The following is a 20,709-nucleotide window of genomic DNA, read 5'->3' as shown; positions in this document are numbered from 1 at the left end:
TATCATCCATACATACAACTCAGTTGCATTTTTTATTTAGCACTATATTCAGTTTTATTTCCTTTCAGCAATTCCTTTCTCCTCTCTTCCATAGGTTACTATTTTAATGCATTTAACATAGTTTTAAAAAATTTATTTGTGTTCTTGTAAAACGGCACATTTCTGTTTTATGTATAGGTATTTTTCATTTATGTAAATGACATTGTATTATTCTTATTTCCTTTTTCACTTGACAGTATGGAGTTTTTTTGTTTTTGTAGTTTTTTTTTAATGTTTATTTTTAAGAAAGAGAGTGTGAGTGAGGGAGGTACAGAGAGAGAGGGAGAGACACAAACTCCAAAGTAAGTTCCAGGCTCTGAGCTGTCAGCACAGAGCCCAATGTGGGACTTGAACTCATGAACCACAAGATCATGACCTGAGCTGAAGTTGCACGTCAGCCAGTTAACTGGGGCACCTGGGTGGCTCATTTGGTTGGGCATCTGACTTCAGCTCAGGTCATGATCTCATGGTTTGTGAGTTTGAGCCCCATATCAGGCTCTGTGCTGACAACTGGAGCCTGGAGTCTGCTTTGGATTCTGTGTGTCTCTCTCACTGCCCCTCCCCTGCTCACACTGTCTGTCTCTCTCTCAAAATAAATAAACATGAAAAAAATTAAAAAAAAAAAAAGAATCAGCCACTTAACCAACTGAGTTACCCAGGCACTATGTCTTTAATATCCATCCAGGTTGCTCTGTGTATCTAATCTCTTGCTGCAAATTGTTCTCCTTTATGGCTCATCTACCATATTAACTCCACCAAATTGTCTCTAGTTCCTTTCCACCTCAAACAACAGTGATAACAGCACTCACACACTTAAATGAGCATCCTCTAACATGTCCTCTTAGGGATCTGTGAGAAAACTCACCTAAAGGGTATAACCAGGAATGGAATTTCTGGGTCATAAGTTATTCATGCACTTGATTTGACTAAGCCATGAAGGCTGCATCTCTGGAATACCTGTAGTTATCAGAGGTTTTCTGTTCTATGGTTACTTCATCCCTACTGGTCTCTAACAGAGCATCCTCAATTCTTTTTTCTCTTCTACCTCTTTTATCTTTCACATATCCATTGTGAGCAAGCCACCAGGGTTCTATTCTCTTCCAGCAGCCTAGACCCAGATAAGTTGATCACATTCCTTTCAGGAATTCACTACACAGTTGTATACTAAAGATAATCATCATCTCCTAAAGGAGATTTCTGTTGTGTTTTCCTAAACATTTAAAGTACTGTAAATTATCTTTCAGCTCATAATTTGTACACTTCTCCATGGTCCTCTTTCAAATCACAAATATTTATTAGGATTATCTAGTTACTAAGATGGACTGGAAATAGGTTGGACCAAAGAAATTTTTTATTTAGTCTCAAAAGAATGTAAATGGCTAAGTAATGTGGGGCTTGGAGGGGATAGGATGAGCAACTGGTTCAGCTTCATTACCAGTCAAAGGGAAGTAATTTAAAATGTTAAGAATGGTTTAAAAATAACAAAAATTTAGGGGCACCTGGGTGGCTCAGTCTGTTAAACATCTGACTCTTGGTTTCAGCCCAGTTGTGAGTTTGAGCCCCATGTCAGGCTCTGCACTGATGGTGTGGAGCCTGCTTGGGATTCTCTGTCTCCTCTCTCTCTCTCTAAATAAATAAATAAACATTAAAAAAATAACTAAAATTTTTCTATATTCTTTTCTATTATAAAATGCCTTCCTATTATACTTTTGTAATCAAAATAAAGACATCACTAGGGGGAAAAAGGAAATATTTAACCTACCCCACGTCTGGCCCCAAACCTACCTTCCTTCCNTCCCTTCTTTTTTTTTTTTTTCTTTCTTTCTTTCTTTCTTTCTTTCTTTCTTTCTTTCTTTCTTTCTTTCTTTCAATGTTTGTTTATTTTTGAGAGAGAGAGACAGAGAGAGAGAGAGAGAGCAGAAGAGTAGGGCTCAAACTCACATCAACCCACAAACTCCCTCTGAGCCAAAGTCAGATGCTTAACTGACTGAACCACCCATGTGTCCTGGCCCCAAACATTTCTGAAAATACTAACAGTTGACAAGCTTTAGTCCTTCTTATGCCAAATTTATGTAGAAACTCTCATTTGATTATAGCAGTAGCTACTATTTGTAGAGCCTATCACTGTTTTTGCAAGTCTGTCAATAGCTTTTTTTTTTTTTTTTTTTTTTTNTTTTTTTTTTTTTTTTTTTTTTTTTTTTTTTTTTTTAGAGAAAGAAAGGGAGAGGGAGAGAGAGCAAGGAAGGAACAGAGGGAGAAGGAGAGGGAGAGAATCCTAAGCAGGCTCCACACTCAACATGGAACCCGATGCAGGGCTGATCCCATGCCCCTGAGATCCATGACCCAAGCTGAAATCAAGAACCAGATGCTTAACCTACTAAGCTACCCAGACACCCCTCAATAGCTTTGAAATATAGGCTTATAGATGCTTTTTCCTCCAAATGTAGCTGAATTATTTCTTGCAGTATAAAAAACATTTGAAACTCTTATTTCATTACAACTCATAACTATGACATGTAAATGGAAATAATTTCAGGAGGTTACCATTTAATCAATTTTTTAAATATTATGAACAGGAAGAGTATAAAAATGTTTTAAAAACTCTACTATTCTTTCTTCATGTCTATCCTTTGTGTCTATCCTTTATCAAACTAGATATGCAGTTTTATATATCATTATAATTATGATATGTAATTGTGTATCTCTACCTTTTATTTAATATTCCTTTGTAAAATTCCTCCATATTTCTTCATTTTTATAATTTTAAATATCTTCAGATTCCACTGATATACTAGATATTCCTATACTTCCTATATTACTGGCAACTTTAGTAATCTCTAATTTTGAACTATTAAATATTTTGCCAGAAGCATCTTTGTATAGCTTTTATTCTTTTGAATGATTTCCTTATGACAGATTCCCAGGAATAAGATTACAGTGCATCTTAATATGTGGCACCAGTTTGCTTCTCCAAAGGATCAGTGTGCATTTCTAAAGCACTTCATCTGTCTCTTGGTTTGTGGCTGTCCCTCTGTGGCTTACCAAACAGTAGCTGCTTTGTGATTTTACTGTCATTTATTTCCCACACATATCTTACCCTGCTGAGTTAATCTGTGATACATATCCTTTCATTACTTGTTATCTAGCTATAATCCACAATCTTAGACCTAATCACCCCTCTTACCAGCTGAGGCTTTACTAGGCATGCATGGAATTTAAACCATTTGTGGACATTGAAGATGATTTCAGTAGCAATCAAAATCACAAAGTCCCACAGAAGGTTCCTCATTCTCACTGCTATGCTGAACTTTCTTTTTGATTTGGATATCGAATTTATTCTGGGTGTTGTGAACCAATTTTCAGATGGACATATTGACCACATTTTTGTTCAATAACTTCATCATCAAACCTCATAAATTCATCAAAGATTTCAGATCAGTATATAGTGAGGACAACTTATGGGTATTTTAGGTTTCACTAGTGCCTACTCATACGAAACACTCATCTTTAAGTTAAGCTTTTATCTGTGAACGATGAAATTGCATGCATTCAAGAGTGTAAATAGGAATTAGCTTCAGGCAGTTTCTGAACTATGGCCTTGAGTATTATGAATATGATTAATCTATTGAGTTGGGAATTTCCTGGGGTCTAGACATAAATTTAAAAAAATTTTTTTAATGTTGATTTATTTTTGAGAGACAGACAGAGCATGAGCAGGAGAGGGGCAGAGAGAGACACACACAGAATCTGAGCAGAGCCTGACATAGGGCTCAAACCCACAGACCACTATATCATGACCTGAGCTGAAGTCAGACGCTCAACCAACTGAGCCACCCAGGCGCCCCTAGATATAAATTTTAATAGTAGTTTTATTCATCTATTTATTCATGTATTCCTTTAATAAGTGTTTATTGAACAGCTACCCATGTCCTTGGCATGGTGCTAGATATTGTTGCTAAGAAGGTGAACAAAACAGACATATTCCTGCTCCTCATAGAGCTGGCAGTGTAGTGTGTGTGTGTGTGTGTGTGTGTGTGTACACAAATGCCAGTCCGAAATGCTATATAAAATTAGAACTGTGACAATTAGAACTGTGGCAGTGGCTATGAAGAAAAAAAGTGCTTTGAAAGCATATAACTGGAGTCTATAGTCAATAAAAGGGCGGTCAGAGAAGGCTTCTCTGAGGAGGTAACATTAAAACTGAGGCGCCTGGGTGGCTCAGTTGGTTGAGCATCCGATTCTTGATTTTGGCTTAGGTCGTGATCAGAGGGTTGTGGGATAAAGCCCTGAGTCAGGCTCTGTGCTGGATATGAAGCCCACTTGGGATCTATCTCTCTCTCCCTCTGCCCCTCTCCCCTGCTTCTGCTTTCTCTCTCTCTCACACACACACTCTCAAAAAAAAAAAAAAGTTTAAAACTGAGTCTTGAAGAAAAGGTTGGAGTTGGCCAGGTTAACACAGTGGGAAAGAGCCCTCTAGGGATGGAGAGACCGACATACATGAAGACCCTTAGGGAAAAGGGGCTTAGCACATAATTTCAGAAACAAAGAAAAGGGCAATGTGTCTGAAACATGAGGAGTGAGGAGAAGAGAAATGAGAAATGAGGAAGAAGAGACAGATAAAAGTCAGTGTAAGGAAAATCCAGGATCATCATGTGGAACATCCTAGATATACAAACTTGCAGAAGGAGTTTTGTAGTAGCCAGGATGAAAAGATCAATATGACTGGAGTTCAGGGAGTTTGGGAGAGAAGAGGGAAAGGAGGCTAGATGGGTATATAGACTGTAAATAGCTTTGTGGGTCATGAAAAAATATTTTGTCTTTAGCCTTATGAAAATAGGAAGCCATTACATTTAGATTAAGAAAAAAGAACCCTCCCCAAGTATACTTAGAAAAAAAAAAGCCAAAAATGTAGAAGAAAAAAATGGAGACAATACAATAATGAAAACTGACGGAAAAGTGTTTCTTTTAAAATGTTGAAAGATTAATAGGATGATGACTACAAAAGCAGGGCAGTGACATGATCAGACTTGTGTCCATAAAAAAGTACTTTGGCTGCAGCCATGGAGAATTATTTGGATGTGTCCCCAAGTGAATATGAGGAAACCAGTTGGAAGTTAATTCTGTCACCCAGGAAAAGATGATGGCAATTTAGTCTGGATGGGTGGGTATAATGTGAAGTGAATAAATTTAAAAGATACTTAGATTAAATCCTCAGACTTTATTCATTTTATATCTGAAGCTATGTAAGGCTCTGTTCAGCTATCCAATTTCAGAGGATCTAAGGTAAAGCATGATAACTATAGTTGATAACAGTGTATTATATTTTTAAAAAGAAAAATAAAAAATAAATATGTAAAACAATAAAAGACACATAAGAGGTAAAAAAAGACAGAGTTTACTAACTACTTTGTGCATTCCTAAGGCTGTAATAGCAAATTACCCAAAACTTAAGTAGCTTAAAACAACAGAAATTTATTCTGTCACAATTGTGGAGATGAGAAATCTGAAATCAAGGTGTTTCTTCTGGAGGTTTTGAGGGAGAATTCCTTTCATGCTTCCCTCCTCACTTATAGTAGCTGTCAGCAATTCTTTGTGTTCCTTGGTTTGTAGACATGTCATTCCAATCTCTGCCTCCATCTTCACATGGCCTTCTTCTCTGTGTCTCTGTGTGTCTTCGTTTTTTCTGTCTTTTTAAAGGGCACCCATCACACTTACTTATGTCTAATCCAAGAGAGGGAGTATGTCTAATCCAGGATGATCTCTTGTCAAGAGCCTTACCTTAATTACTTTTGTAAAGATCCTTTTCTAAATAGTCACGTTCACAGGTACTCAGGGTTAGGACCTGGACATATCTTTTGGGAGGATACAATTCAACTCACTACACTTGGCTAATGGGATAAGGAAGGGGGAAATATCAAGGATGACTCTTGGGTATTAGGTTTGTGTAACTAGATGTACAGTACTGTTTTTCAGTAAAATATAGACTGTTATAATAAGAATACATTTGAAGAAGGCAATTGTAAGTTTATACTTGTACACATTAGGTTTTAGGTGGCTTTGAGGCCACCAAGCAGAAATGTTGGGTAGACAGTTGGCATATAAGATCTGAAAAGACTGAGTGGCTGGTGGTGGTATATATTAAGATGGAGAACAATGGAAGAACATTAGGAGAGACTCATTTTAGTCATGTTATGCTTATGATGGCTAGAAATATCCAGGGGCTTCTGGGTAGCTCAGTCAGGTAAGCGTTCAACTTCAACCCAGGTGATGATCTCACAGTTCATGGGTTCGAGCCCCAGATTGGGCTCTGTGCTGACAGCTCAAAGCCTGGAGCCTGCTTCAGATTCTGTCTCCCTCTCTCTTTCTCAGCTCCTCCCCTGCTCATGCTCTGTCTTTCTCTGTCTCTCAAAAATAAATAAAAAATGTTAGAACTATCTATGTGGATATATCATATATTTGGACTGTAATGTAGGAGCTGTAGGTCAAATTCTTGTTATCAGTTAATAGGTGATCATCTAAATCATGAGAATTAATGATGTTGCCTGGGATGGAGAGGGTTGAGTGAGAACAGAAGAGGCTTCAGACCTATTCCATTAGGAAATTTCAGTTAAAGAGGAAGAAATCCTGGGGTGTCTGGGGGGCTTAGTCATTTGAACATCTGACTCTGGATCTCTATGGCTCAGGTCATGATCTCTGGGCTTGTGAGTTTTGAGCCTCTCCCCCAATCTGGCTTCCTGCTATCAGTGTGGAGCCTGCTTCAGGTCTTCTGTCCTCCTCCCTCTCTGCTCCTCCCCCTTGCAATCTCTCTCAAAATAAAAATTTAAAAATTTTTTAAAAATTGGAAGAAATCCTGCCTTCACCCTGGGGAAACTGAGAAGAGGTGGCCAAAGAGGTAGGAGGAAAACCTAGGGACTATGGCAACAACAGAGTAATGGTAACTAAGGAAAAAACATCTCTTTTTAAAAGTTGAAAGCTAGGGGAAGGAGAGTTTCAGCATGGAGGGAGTGATCAACAATATAAATGCTGTTGAAAGATCAAGCAAGATGGAGACTGAAATCTTGCTATTGGATGAAGGACAGGAAAGCCATGAATGAGAGTAAAGAATTGTGTACTGAAGCTAGAACAGAGGTGAGTTCTAGTATGAATGTAAGGTGAGGAAAGGGACATAATGTTAAAAATTTCTTTTGGAAGTAACCTTAAACTTACAAAAAGTTGCAAACACAAAAATAGTACAAAGAATATTCATATATATTTCCCAGATTTACTTACTATTAACATTTTATCCCATTGACCATGTCCCTTTCTCTCTGTGTGCGCATGTATGCATGCATAATTTTTTTCTGAAACATTCGAGTGTAAATTACATATATAATGGCCCTTTATCCTAAATACTCCACTGAATATATTTTTTGAATTTTTAAAGTTTAATTTTTAATATCTTTTAAAATGTTTATTTATTAAAAAAAATTTTTTTGAGAGAGAGAAAACATACTTGTGCACAAATGGGGAGGGATGGAGAGCAAGGGAGAGAATCTCAACCAGGCTCAATACTGTCAGTGTGGAGCCTGATGAGGGGTTGGAATTCATAAACTCAGAGATCATGACTTGAGCCGAAACAGAGTCGAATGATTAACTGACTGAGCCTCCCAGGCATCCCTAATGTTAATTTATTTTTGAATGAGAGAGAGAAAGAGGGAGAGAGTGCGAGCACGAGCCAGGGAGGGGCAGAGAGAGAGGGAGACAGAGGATCTGAAGTAGGCTTCACTCTGTCAGTGCAGAGCCCAACATGGGGCTTGATCTCACAAGCCATGAGATCATGACCTGAGCTGAAGTTGGACAGTTGACTGAGCTATCCAGGTGCCTCAGTTTATTTATTTATTTTGAGAGAGAGGGAGAGGGAGAGAGAGAGAGAAGGCACACACATGCGTGGGGTGGGGGGGGCAGAGAGAGAATTCCAATCAGGTTTTGCATGCTGTCAGAGCAGAACCCAACTAGGGGCTTGAATTCATGAACCGTGAGATCATGACCTGAGCCAGAATCAAGAGTCAGACATTTAACCTACTGAGCCACCCAGGTGACCCTCCACTGTATATTTCTTAAAAATAGAAATATTTTCTTACAGAACTGATATAGTCATTATAAAATGTAAATATCAATTATAGTTGTAACTATCAGTATTTACGTTGACACCTTTATTTAACCCACTGTGCATATGACAATTGTGTTGGTTGACCTAGAAATGTCCTTTGTCGACTATTCCTTTTCTCTACTGAGTACATCAAGTTTAGGGCAGGTGTTACATGTAATTGTCGTGTTGTTTTAATTTCTTTCATCTTTAACATGTCCACAGCTTTTCAATGCGGTTCGTGATCCCACCACCCTGGGATCATGACCTGAGCTGAAATCATGAGTCAGAGACCACTGGCTGAGCAACCCAGGCACCCCCATTTTATTTTTAAGTAGAATTTTCTTTATTTCGAATTTGTCTCATGATTTTGTGTGATTAAATTGAGCTTATACATTCTCATGCACATTGTGTCCTTTTCAGGGTATCACATCTAAGTGTGCACAGTGTGTAAACATCTTTTTAAAGAAGCTTGTTTACCCAGGGAAACAGAGAGATAAAGTTGTAGCTATAAACCAGTATTTCTCAACTTTAGTTGTAAATTAGAATTATTTGAATAGCAGTGTAAAGGCTCCTCCTGCAGAGATATTGACTTAATTAGTCTTCAGTGGTGCCCAGACATTAGCATTTTTAAAACTTTCTAAATGTTGCTAATGTGCAGCTAAGTTTGTAAAACATTGCTCTAAGAGTATGTGTGGGTGGTGATGATGGTAATTTAACATGATAGAAGTTAAAGCATGTTTGAAAGTTTTTTGGAAATCCAGTATACAAGAAAAAGATTGAGGATTCAAGAACAATACGAGGAGTTTTGAGACCTTTTGTTTGAGGCCTTTGTACTTGAGTACAATTGTAGCAAAATAATATTATGGAATAATAGGACCATATTAACTGTTCAATAATGAGGAGAGGATCATACAAATTGACAAATAGTATGATATTTGTATATCATAGAATAGACAAATTGTATGGATTTTGAGAACTTCTGTGAAAGTCAAATTTTCTTAGAGAATTTAAGAATCTAAGTATACTCATAATTTTTCATATTATAGCTGTTAATTAATACTTTATAGCGGAGATTAAGAATATCTTTTTCATGATAATAGTTTCACTTGATTCATAGGAATGTACCAGGATATTTTATTTATGCCTACAGTTGTAGTAATATAGTATCAAAAGTTTTTAATGTCAGGCAGGGTGCCTGGCTGGCTCAGTTGGAAGAGCATGTGACTCTTAATATCCGGGTTTTGAGTTCAAGCCCCACAAGGGGTGTAGAGATTTCTTAAATAACTAAAATTTTAAAAATTTGTAAGATGGCATAAGATATTACTTAGCAGCTAAGACAGAAACTTTTACCATGCAAAGTGGAAAACACAATCACTAACCACTAAGAAGAATGACTAATGTAATTTATTATGGAATACATATAGACAAAATTACAAAATATAAATGGGTTTAAATTTTGAGGTCTTTATTGAGAAAACAGTAGGGTTGTATGGACTATTATTATTCATAAAACTTTTGGTGCTATGGACCCAAAGGAGAGGAAGGAGATGTACTAAATAAACCGTTTAGAAAAACTGGAGTTTAAAATACTATAGTATAATTTCAAAGAGGGAGAAATAGAGCAGTAGCCAGAAAGGAGTAAGTTAGGAAAGGTTTGAAAAGTTAGAAAGTTAGGAAAGTTAGAAAAAGAAAAAAGTTGAAACAATATTGTGATTAGACTCTCTCAGCTACCCTTACTTTACTATCATATAATTATATTTATGCTTAGGTATCTCCTATATTAACCTAAATTTCTTTTATTGAGGTGAAAATTTACATAAAATAAAACTACTTTAAAATGTGCAATTCAGGGGCACCTGGGTGGCTCAGTTGGTTGAGCAACCAACTTCAGCTCAGGTCACGATCTTGTGGTTTGTAAGTTCAAGCCCAGCATTGGGCTTGGTCTGACAGCTCAGAGCTTGGAGACTGCTTCAGATTCTGTGTCTCCCTCTCTCTCTGCTCCTCTCCCACTCACACTCTGTGTCTCTCTCAAAAAATAAAAAATAAAAAAATTAAAATTTTTTTAAGCGTGCAATTACTGCTATTTAAAACATTTGCATTGTCGAAAGACAGATACCATATGCTTTCACATATAGGAGGATTAGGAGAAACTTAACGGAGGACCATGGGGGAGAAGAAGGGGGAAAATAGTTGGGGGGAGGGAGGAAGGGAAACCATGAGAGACTCTTTTTTTAAAAAAAATTTTTAATCTTTTATTTATTTCTGAGAGAGAGAGAGAGAGAGAGACAGCATGAACAGGGGAGGGTCAGAGAGAGAGGGAGATACAGAATCTGAAACAGGCTCCAGGCTCTGAGCTACCTGTCAGCACAGAGCCCATTGTGGGGCTCGCACTCACGAACAGTGAGATCATGACCTGAGCTGAAGTTGGATGCTCAACTGACTGAGCCACCCAGGCACCCCGTAAGACTTGAATAGTGAGAACAAACTGAGGGCTGATGGGGATGGAAGAGAGGGGAAGGGGGGTGATGGGCATGGAGGAGGGCACTTGTTGGGATGAGCACTGGATGTTATATGGAATACAACTTGACAATAAACTATGAAAGAAAATAAATAAACAAATAAATAAAACATATGCAGTGTCATGCAACCACTACCTGTTTCTAGTTGCAAAATATTTTTATCACCCTATATCCATTAGGTAGTCTGTCCCTATTCCTTTCCTTCCCTCTTCACTTCCCAGCCATTGTCAATCACCAATCTGTTTTCTTTCTCTATGGATTTGCCTATTCTGGATAGTTCATACAAATGAAATTATACAATATGGATCTTTTGTGTCTGGTTTTTCAACTTAGTATAAAGTTTTTGAGATTTATCTACTCTGTATCATGTATCCATACTTCATTTCTTCTTGTGGCTGAATAATAGTCCATTGTGTAAATATCACATTTTGTTTATTCATTCCTCTGTTGATGGGCATTTAGGCTATTTCTATCTTTTGGTTTTTTTTTTTTTTAATAGTTTATTGTCAAATTAGTTTCTACATAACACTCAGTGCTCATCCCCACAAGTGTCCTCCTCCATGCCCATCCCCCCTCCCCCCATCTTTTGGTTTTTATGAATAGTGCTGCTATGAATATCTATGTATAAGTTTTTGCATGAAAATCTATTTTCACTTCTTTTAGGTATATCTAGGAATGGAATTTCTGGATCATATGGTAATTCAATGTTTAACTTTATTGAGGAACTAGCAAACATTTTCCATAGCAGCTGTACCATTTATATTTCTACTGGCAAAGTTTGAAGATTCTACTTTTTCCACATCCTCTACAACAATTACATTTCAGCTTTTTTAATATAATCATTCTAGTCTGTTTGAGTGCTGTGTCATTGTGGGTTTTTATTTTTTAAGAATTTATTTATTGTGAGAGAGACATAAAGAGTGAGTGGGGAGGGGCAGAAAAAGAGGGGGACAGAGGATCTGAAGCAGGCTCCTCAATGACATCAGTGAGCCCAATGCAGGGCATACACCCATGAACTGCGAGATAATTCTGATGCTCAACCAACTGAGCTACCTAGGCACCCCTTAACACTTTTTTAAAAAATATTTTATTTATTTTTGAGACAGAGCATGAGTGAGGGAAGGGCAGAGAGAGAGAGGGAGACACAGAATCTGAAGCAGGTTCCAGGATCTGAGCTGTCAGCACAGAACCCAACGCAACCCACCGACTATCAGATCATGACCTGAGCCAAAGTTGGAAGCTTAACCAACTGAGCCACCCAGGTGCCCCAATACTTTTTAAAGTCATTGTGGTTTTAATTTACATTTCCTTATTTACTAATGATATTGAGCATTACTTCATGTGCATATTAATAGCTATTAGCATATCTTCTTTGGAGAAATGTTTGTTCAAGTCCTTTACCCACTTTTATTTTTACTTTCTTTTAAAGTTTATATATTTATTTTGAGAGACAGTGTGGTGGTGGGGGCAGAGAGTGAGGGAGAAAGAGAGAATACCAATCAGACTCCTTACTGTCAGTGCAGAGCCCAAGTCAGGGCTTGACCCCAGTAACTGTGAGGTCATGACCTGAGCAGAAATCAAGAATCTGAGGCTTAACCAACTGATTCACCAAGGTACCCTCTTTTATCCACTTTTACATTGGGTTGTCTTGTTGAGTTTTATGAGTTCTTTATATATTCTGTATACTAGACTTTTATCAGATATATGATTTACAAATATTTTCTCTTTCTGTATTAATTTTTCCAACTGTGTCCTGGAAGTCATTTATTCTTCTGAAAGATCTTGACAATAAATACATTACTAATGACGCCTTTGCTAGTTAGTCCTTCAGATTCTCTGTCCTGCTAGTTAGTCTTTCCTTAAGGCCTTCAAATATACTCATTATAAAAGACACCTGGTATTTCTTAAACTGGGTGCTGGGTACAAAGGTGTCCATTTACATATTTTACTACTACTCATATATAGGTTGTACTACCTATCATATATATAAAAAATATATAAAGGCTTGAAAATGCTGCTTCCTGTCATTACTATCCCATTTTCCTATTTCTGTTCTCTCTTTTCATTGACATACTTCTAGAATGAGTTGTCAATATTTTCCCCTTCATTTTAACTACAGCTATTTCCTCTTTAATCCTTTGCAAAGCAACTTCTTTGCCCATCCAGAAATAATGACACCTTTGAGTCTCTGCCTCCATCTTTATTCTTTCTTCCTAGGCCATGTCCCTAATGACTCACCTTGTTGCAATATGGAGATGACTCTTCAACCCGTGTCTCCAAACCTAAGCCCTTAACCAAGTTTTAGAATTCTATCTTGTATATTCCCAGGCTTGTTAGTTNAGCATCTAAATCCCCATTTCTTCAATCCACATTAGTTTCACTCTCAGGAGTTTTCTAGTAATTGCTGGTTCCTCCCTCTTCAGTCGCTCCTTATATCGGATCAGTTATCACGTCTTGTGATTTCTACTTTTTTCCTAATTTTTTAATGTTTACTTATTTTTGAGAGAGACTGACAGTGTGAGCAGGGGAGGGGCAGAAAGGGGGACACAGAATCTGAAGCAGGCTCCAGGCTGTCAGCACAGGGCCCAATGCCGGGCTCTAAATCACTCGCAGTATGATGATCTGAGCCTAAGTCAGACGCTTAACCGCCACCAAGGCGCCCCTCGTGATTTCTACTTTAAACGCCCTCATTTCCACCCAGTGGCAGTTACTCCATGTTAATCCATTATCACTTGGTGCTGGAATTATTTCAATAGCCCCTCTCTGCCCGACTCCATTTCCTCTTTCTCCTTTAGAGTGATAATGGAAATCTTTAAGAAAAGCCATGTGATGTAACATGGTGCTAGATAAGAAAGATACCTTAGTATTGTGGACGATGAAGCCCTAAATTGTAGCAATGGCGATAGGGAAGACGCATGAAAAAGCGTAAAGTCGACTGGTGAACAACTAGAGCTGGAAGGGCTTACATCTAATATCCTGTATTCTACTCCCATAAATTAAGTACGTCAAGTGAATTTTTGCTAAGCGAGTCAAACCTGTGCGTGTGTAAGAATTGTCACGCTCAGAAAGAGCCAACCAGCCTCCTCCATCCAGATGGCCCATCCCAGATTGGCCGCCGGAGTGTCAGGGAGTGGGCCTCTCTAGCTACTGTCTCTATGGTTCGCCGAATAGCCAGTTCGGTGATTTGACCCGGCCGGCGTTTGCGCGTGCGCGAGCTCTGGCGCGTGCCCGCTCTCCGGCAACTGCCTGAAGTCTGGGGTGGGAGGGGTNCAGAGCCTGCGCCGGGGACTCTTCCGTCGCCTCCTCGGGTGGCGTTCCCTCGGCCCTAGATGGTGGGTCCAGAGGATGCCGGAGCCTGTTCGGGAAGAAACCCCAAGTTGCTCCCGGTGCCGGCGCCAGAGCCCGTGGGCCAGGACGGGAAGATGATCCGGGCCACGGGCGGCTTCGGCGGAGGCGTCGGCGCTGTGGAGCTGCCAGCGGAGGAGGAGGAGGAAGAAGAGGAGACGCCGCCTCAGCAGCTCCTCCGGCGCTACCTCGCGGCGACCGGAGGACAGCTGGAGCCGGGGCTGTGCTACTGTCCACTCCCCGCTGGCCAGCCCCGCGCGCCGCCGCCCCCGGTAGCCCTGCGCTCGGACGCCTGCCCGCGGGACTCAGGCTCCAAGCACCGAGGCGCAGAGGAGGTGGATGCCCGTGCGCCGCGGCACAGAGGCATGACCAACGGGGATTCGGGCTTTCTGCCGGGCCAGGACTGTCGCGACCTGGAGGAGCCTCACGAGCTGGTCCGCGCAGACGGCCGGGATCCGCGCCGCCGCCGCCTTTCCCCGGAGGGGCCTGGCGACGAGGGCGCGGACGTCGAGGGCAGCCCGTCCGACTGGGCCGCGCCACTCGAGCACCCGCTGCGGAGCNGCCGCAGCCGGGCCGCCGGTGCCCGCGCCCGCCACGGAGCAGGGCGCCGCGGGGACCACGGCCCGGGCTCGACGGAGCGGCGGTTTCGCCGACTTCTTCGCCAGGTACAGCGCAGGCTGCGCCGGGGCTCNCGAGCTCTTTCTTGCAGTCAGGTCTTAGCTTTGATTTGTCATTGGCAGAAGAGGAACTGGGTCTGCATTGTGTTGTATGTAGGAGAAGTTGCCAACTTTGTAGGGAGCGAATCTTTGTTTCCCTGTGGGCTGGAGGCTGTACCTGTTGTTGACACCTGGTTTCCGCGTATTCAGGCCCTGCCAGCGTGCTAAAGCCATAGCTGCAGTTTTGCTTCCTCCTGATAAGCAGACAACCTGCCCTGTTTTCAGTGTTTTTTTGTTTTTTTTTTTTTACTGTACTACGAGGAGTAGGGTTGAGGAGTGGGGGTGGGCGCGGCGGTATATGTGTGCGGGTGTGGTTGTGAAAGAGAAAGGGAAGTCATTCTGCAGAGAGGTCTATTTGCGTGGAGTCTAAATCCATTCATGTAGCTTGGGAATTCCTGAAATTAGAAGTGTTTATTTTTCATAGTGTTTAACGGCCTTTATTAAAATGCAGTCAGTTTGGAATTTCGAATTTGATCCCAGCCCTTAAAAAGTCAAATGACTATGGCGCTTTATCTAGAAAATCCCTCTTCTCTACCTCTGCCAGATACGCCTACACTTTTTTTCAGCAACCTTTTAGTTTTTGATGCTGTTGTATTTGTGTTTTGACCTGTTATTCTTGAAATTGATATATGGTGCTAGATAGACATTGCAGATTTCAGAATAGGGCTTTGATAGGGATAAATAGTAAGAAATTAGTCATCCTATTGCCCATTAATGAAATAGCAATTTGTCTGGAGTCAGATCTTGATATGCTTTTTTCCCCCTTAATCTCTAGGCAAATAGGAAAGTATTACCAACTTGTAAACTCTTTCAGAGTTCTCCTCTGTTTTTGTTTCCTTTTCAGGGAGCTTGATAGAACTGAAAGAAGCAAATTATGCAGCTCAAGTTTTAGAGGATTATACAGTTAGCTTGCATATTTGTAGACACAGGCACAGTTTTCTGGTTGTAATTAATATTTCTTTTTCTATTTTATTATACTTCACTTTTCCTGCCTATATAAATTCACAAGTAATTTATGAAGTTGTTTAAATCAAGATTGAGAAATCGTAATTTTTTGTTACTCATAGGATAAAATATATTGTAGTGAAATCTGTGTGTGTGTGGGTATAGTTGCAAAAACATACTTAAAGCTTATAGTGGCAGTATTTTATAAGCTCTCAAGGTGAACTAAATTTATACATTTGTGAACTTGTGTGGCCTTTGGCTGTTTATTGGTCATGTTTTGATGTCAGGTGTAAGGGAATTTTAGACTTGGAAGGGGCTTTGGAGATCACTAATTCAACCAGTATACCCAGAATGCCTGCTTTATGCCACCATTGGGAATAGAGATAATTTGGACACTGGTCCCTGAAGTGGTGGTGGAGTGCAGGCTACCAGGGATTAAGTTTGAAGACAAATAAATGTGTATATGCATTGCAGTTTATGAACAATAAGGCAAATTTATTTTAAGCAGCTTTTTCATATTAACAGGAAGAAATTTTGATATAATTAAAATTTCTTCTTTAATTGGTTAATAGGACTTAAGTTAAAAGTCTTGTTAATAGGACTAAAATAGCTAGTTGACATTCATATAGCCATGTTAATCATGTGTATCAGAGCACTGAATTTGAAGTCAAAATAGGTACCATGAAGTTAATTTCTCTAAGCCTTAGATGGTTTCCTTTCCTTCAAAAGTTTTTTTCTTTTTTTTCTTTTTTTCTTTTTTTGAGAGAGAGAGGGATACAGAATCCCAAGCAGGCTCCGTGCTGTCAGTGCAAAGCCAGACGTGGGGCTGGAACTCAAACCAAACTGTGAGCTCATGACCCCAGCCAAAATCAAGAGTCGGATACTTAATGGATTGAGCCACCCAGGTGCTCCTAAGCCTTGGTTTTCTTCATTGAAATCAGAATGTCAGGATTCTAGATGTCGTTACTTCTTTGTATAACATTCCTGGAAAAGGGCACAAAACCTTAATTGGATTTAGCCAAAACCTTAACTGGATTCTGAACACCCTAAAGGCAGAGACTCTGATACTTCTCTCTGAATCTGCAGTACCTAGCAGTGGTATGAAGAACTTCACTTAAGTTGTATTGAATTGCCAACTGTTACAGGCTCTTCCTCTGTACTACTCTCTAGGTAATTGTGAAGAAATCTTCCATTCCCAGACAGAATGATCAGAAATTTCCATTACCCTGACAACCTAGAGGTTCATGTGTATAATTGTCATTCTTGGAAGCTCTAGATAAGGGCTCCCTTTGGGGATGTCTTGTTCTTGGATGGATTCTTGTTCTTGGGTGCAACCCCTACTGCCACTTCATTTTTTGATCAGGAAACCCATTATCTACATAAGGTAGTTTCATTAGCTAATGGCAGAGGTGGAATTAGAAACTGAGATTCCTGATTTTCAGACCAGGTTTACATTTGATCATCATTTGTATTCACCTGTGACTTTTTTTTTTTCTCTCCCACCTGGTTATCCTTTATCTTTCCCTTCTTTTCACTTCCTCTCTTTTTCTTGGCAAAAATCTCTAATAAATACTTTTAAAGAATAGTTTCATGTTTGTTTTAATTTAAGAGGGGAATACTTTACAACAGGATATCTGTTACTACAGATAACAGAGTTATCTTAAAGTTATCTAAATGGATAGAAGCTTCATTGAATAGAGTAGAAATTATGTAGGAGCTAAAGGAATTTGGTCCAGGGTGAGGCTGCTCTCATCACCTGTTTTTCCTCCCCTCCCTTCCTGTCCAGGTGAGGTGAGTTCTAGTTCAGTCCCTGTTGGAGACTTCTCTCAGCTTCATATAGGCATCTCTCTGTGTGAATGGTGACTTGACTATGGAGCCCCCCAAGTAATATTCCCTCAGATCCTTGGCCTTTTCCTGTCCATAAATGTTTTAAAATGTTAGGTGGGTACCACTGTCTCTACTGTCACCAACTCAGCACTGAGAAGGAGATGAAAACTTAAAAAAATCTCTTGTGTTTCCAGGTTAGCCTTCATTCTTCAAGAATCTGTTTAGTTAAAAAAAATTATTCTTTTAAAAATAAATTTAAGTTATTTTTATGGGTCCTTTAAGCAAATTCATGTCTTTTTTTCCAAAGCTAGAATGGTTTATTTTTCAGGTAGATACGCCCTTTATAGATGTATTTTTTAAGCCATTTATTTCTCTTGAGTTTTCTTCAGATGTGATTGCCGTAGTTACTGTTATTTAGAAACACACGGGTATCTGTGTCTCCAGGTGAATTGTGAGAGAATTTGGTGGACTTAAAGGGCATAGGCAAGATTGAGAAGAAAGTATTGAAGACTTTTTCCTTTTCAAAAAGAGAATTGACTTTATAGGTTATGAAACCTCCAGATCCGTGTAGCTTTTTCTAGAATTATTGACTTCTGAAACTTACTAAATGTTGTGGCAGAAAACTATTTTTACAGAACTCTTTTTATTATAGTTAGGCTGAATAGTGAACACTAACGGTTCTTTTAGTGATTTCTTTTTGTATCTATACAATCTCCATTCTCCACAATATGAACATTGTTCAGAGTATATACTGTTAAATATATTGAGAATTTAAAATCCTACAATTATAATTTTTCTTTACTTAATGTTCTCAGAAACGACAAAATGACCACATTCTTTTTTCCACCTAGAATTTGCACTCTGGCAAAATCATAATTCACCTGACTAAGCCATCTTAGACTTCTGTCAGGTAGGGCTCCCTTCTTTGTTGCACAATGTGTATTCCTCCCAGTCAACTAAAATAAAAACTACAGTTTCAAAACCCATTTCTCAAAAAAACTCCTTCTTCAACCTTTTAACAAAGAGACAAAATATCAAACTTCTGATAAGTGTTAAAAGATTTTTGTAACTCCCTAAATCAAGCATTTCTTTCTTTCTTTTTTATGTTTATTTTGAGTGAGAAAGAGAGAGTGCCTGCAAGCCAGGAGCAAGGGAAAGGACAGAGAGAGTGGGAAAGAGAATCCCAAGCAGGCTCCACACCCAGTGCTGAGGCCATTAACCGCGGGCTGCTCTGACAACTGAGATCATGACCAGAACCAAAATCAAGGGTCAGATTCTTAACTGACTGAGCCACCCAGGCAGCCCAGTATTTCTTTAATACAGGTGTGGTGCACTTATAGGTAAGGAGAATGAACGAATATCTTGATCTAAATATTACATTTTTGTTACTACAGAGATTATAAAAGTAAATGTGAAAAATAATACTTTCTGTTACTAAAACTCTTTTGGACATTACTTACATGTTAATATAATTAAAATGTTTAAAATTTTTAGGAAAGCTGAAAAGAATATAATTAATTGCTCTAGAATAAAAATTAGAGTCATTTAAGGTTTTAGAGTGTCATGAAGCATCCCATTATATTAGATGGAGGAGCTAATGGCTCAAGAGCCTTTTGTATTTGTTTCCTGTGTCTGATACCCATCCCCCCAATCTAAACACAAAGCAGTAAACCACTGGAAATCCAGCTCTAGTTTTCAAGGACTTTACCTTAGAAATTTGTTTTTCTAGTGGGTTTTAAGGTGGGTTTTAAGGTGGGTGGTTGGAAATGTGATAATCTGCATATAAATCAGGTAGAAAATAGTGGGAACCTCCAATTTTTATGAGACTAAGATAATTTTAAGTACTCAAATATTATTTTGAAGTGCAAAACTAAATCAACATTTTTGACACTATATCCCAACAGCAAAGCAGACCATTACTCTTCGGTAGAAATTTTCTGAACTGTTAAAAATGGGCATAGAGATTTACTTTATTTGAAAAATATTTTTTATTTTAGATTAGTTTTAGATTTACAGAAAAGTTGCATAGTACAGAGAGTTCTGGTATACTCCTCACCCAGTTCCCCAGTTTGTTAACATCACATTACTGTGGTACATTTGTCACAACTAAGAAACCAACGTTTGTACATCACTATTAGTTAAACTTCACGTTTCATTCAGCATAGAGATACTGACTAAAAGATTTGTATTTGGGGAACAGTTGTGTTTTACTGTATAATAAACCTTTAAAGTAGAAGGAACTTCAAGGATCACTCCATTCATCACTGAATATCCTACAGAAAATCAACAGGGCTGTTATTAGAGAAATCTTTTATTTGCTAGACATCACCTAGTAAGATGATGTTAATTTAATATTGGAAATGAGTTAGGCATGGTAATGAATTGTTCTTCAGGGGGACCTAGAGCATTGATTTTCAAAGCAAGTTCAAACTATTTGGGGTAGTATTTACAAGCTTTAACAACCAGTAGCTACCTATGTGCCTCTAAAAAAATATGAAATAATATTTAATTCTACATAATTCCATATTTTTCCAAGATTTTTTTTGTGTGTTTTCTAATTCTGGAAATCTTCCTGTGACCTTTTAAGGAATTTATTTTTATTTTACAATTTTATTTTATAATTAATTGCCTACAGATAGTGAATTAATAAAAATCAGAACTAGACCAAAGATCTGGTTCCTCGGGTTTGAAGCTAATATACTAATTTCTATGAATCATGAGGTGTTAATGAACAAAAACATAGCTTTTGGTGTAGTGAAAATACTATTGGTTTGAGAGATAAGAAATTGGTTTTTGCCTGGATAGCTTCTGCCATTAAATAATTGTGTGACCTTGGGCAAATTAATTCTGTATTTTTTTCTTTTCATTTCTTCCAAGTAGGAAAGAGAGAATAGGATAATAAGTAAATTCTAGTTAATCAGTGTATTGGAATTTGAGACCTTAACTTCCGGACCATGAGTTATGTCTCAAAGGTTGCCAGCGTTCTACTTGGGTGAACTAATAGCCTAATAAATAATTCCTAACTTTTGTTATACTTCACAATCACCTGAAAACACATTTAAAAAAATTAGATTCTCCAGAATCCACAACCCCTACCTTGTCAGATTCCGGGGACTTACTTTTTGGCAATGACATATACAAACTACAGGAATAGTGTAGATATTTAAAAAAAAAAAAAAAAAATGCTGGT

General features: G+C 38.7%; 1 protein-coding gene across 1 annotated transcript in view; it reads left to right on the top strand.

Moving 5' to 3' along the window:
* Window positions 1-13,964: 13,964 nt before the first annotated feature.
* The window catches only part of TBC1D12 (TBC1 domain family member 12), an 89,484-nt gene continuing 82,739 nt past the window's right edge, over window positions 13,965-20,709 (top strand). Inside the window, 2 exon segments of the mRNA XM_077779638.1 lie at window positions 13,965-14,594; window positions 14,596-14,696. Coding sequence (XP_077635764.1) covers window positions 14,016-14,594; window positions 14,596-14,696 — 680 coding nt within the window. The 5' untranslated portion in view covers window positions 13,965-14,015.

This window comes from Crocuta crocuta, unplaced genomic scaffold (genome assembly GCF_008692635.1).
Source record: "Crocuta crocuta isolate KB4526 unplaced genomic scaffold, BGI_CrCroc_1.0 scaffold170, whole genome shotgun sequence".
In the NCBI taxonomy this organism is placed as follows: Eukaryota; Metazoa; Chordata; class Mammalia; order Carnivora; family Hyaenidae; genus Crocuta; species Crocuta crocuta.
Note: the sequence above shows the minus strand (reverse complement) of the source record. Positions and strands in the feature narration are given on the sequence as shown.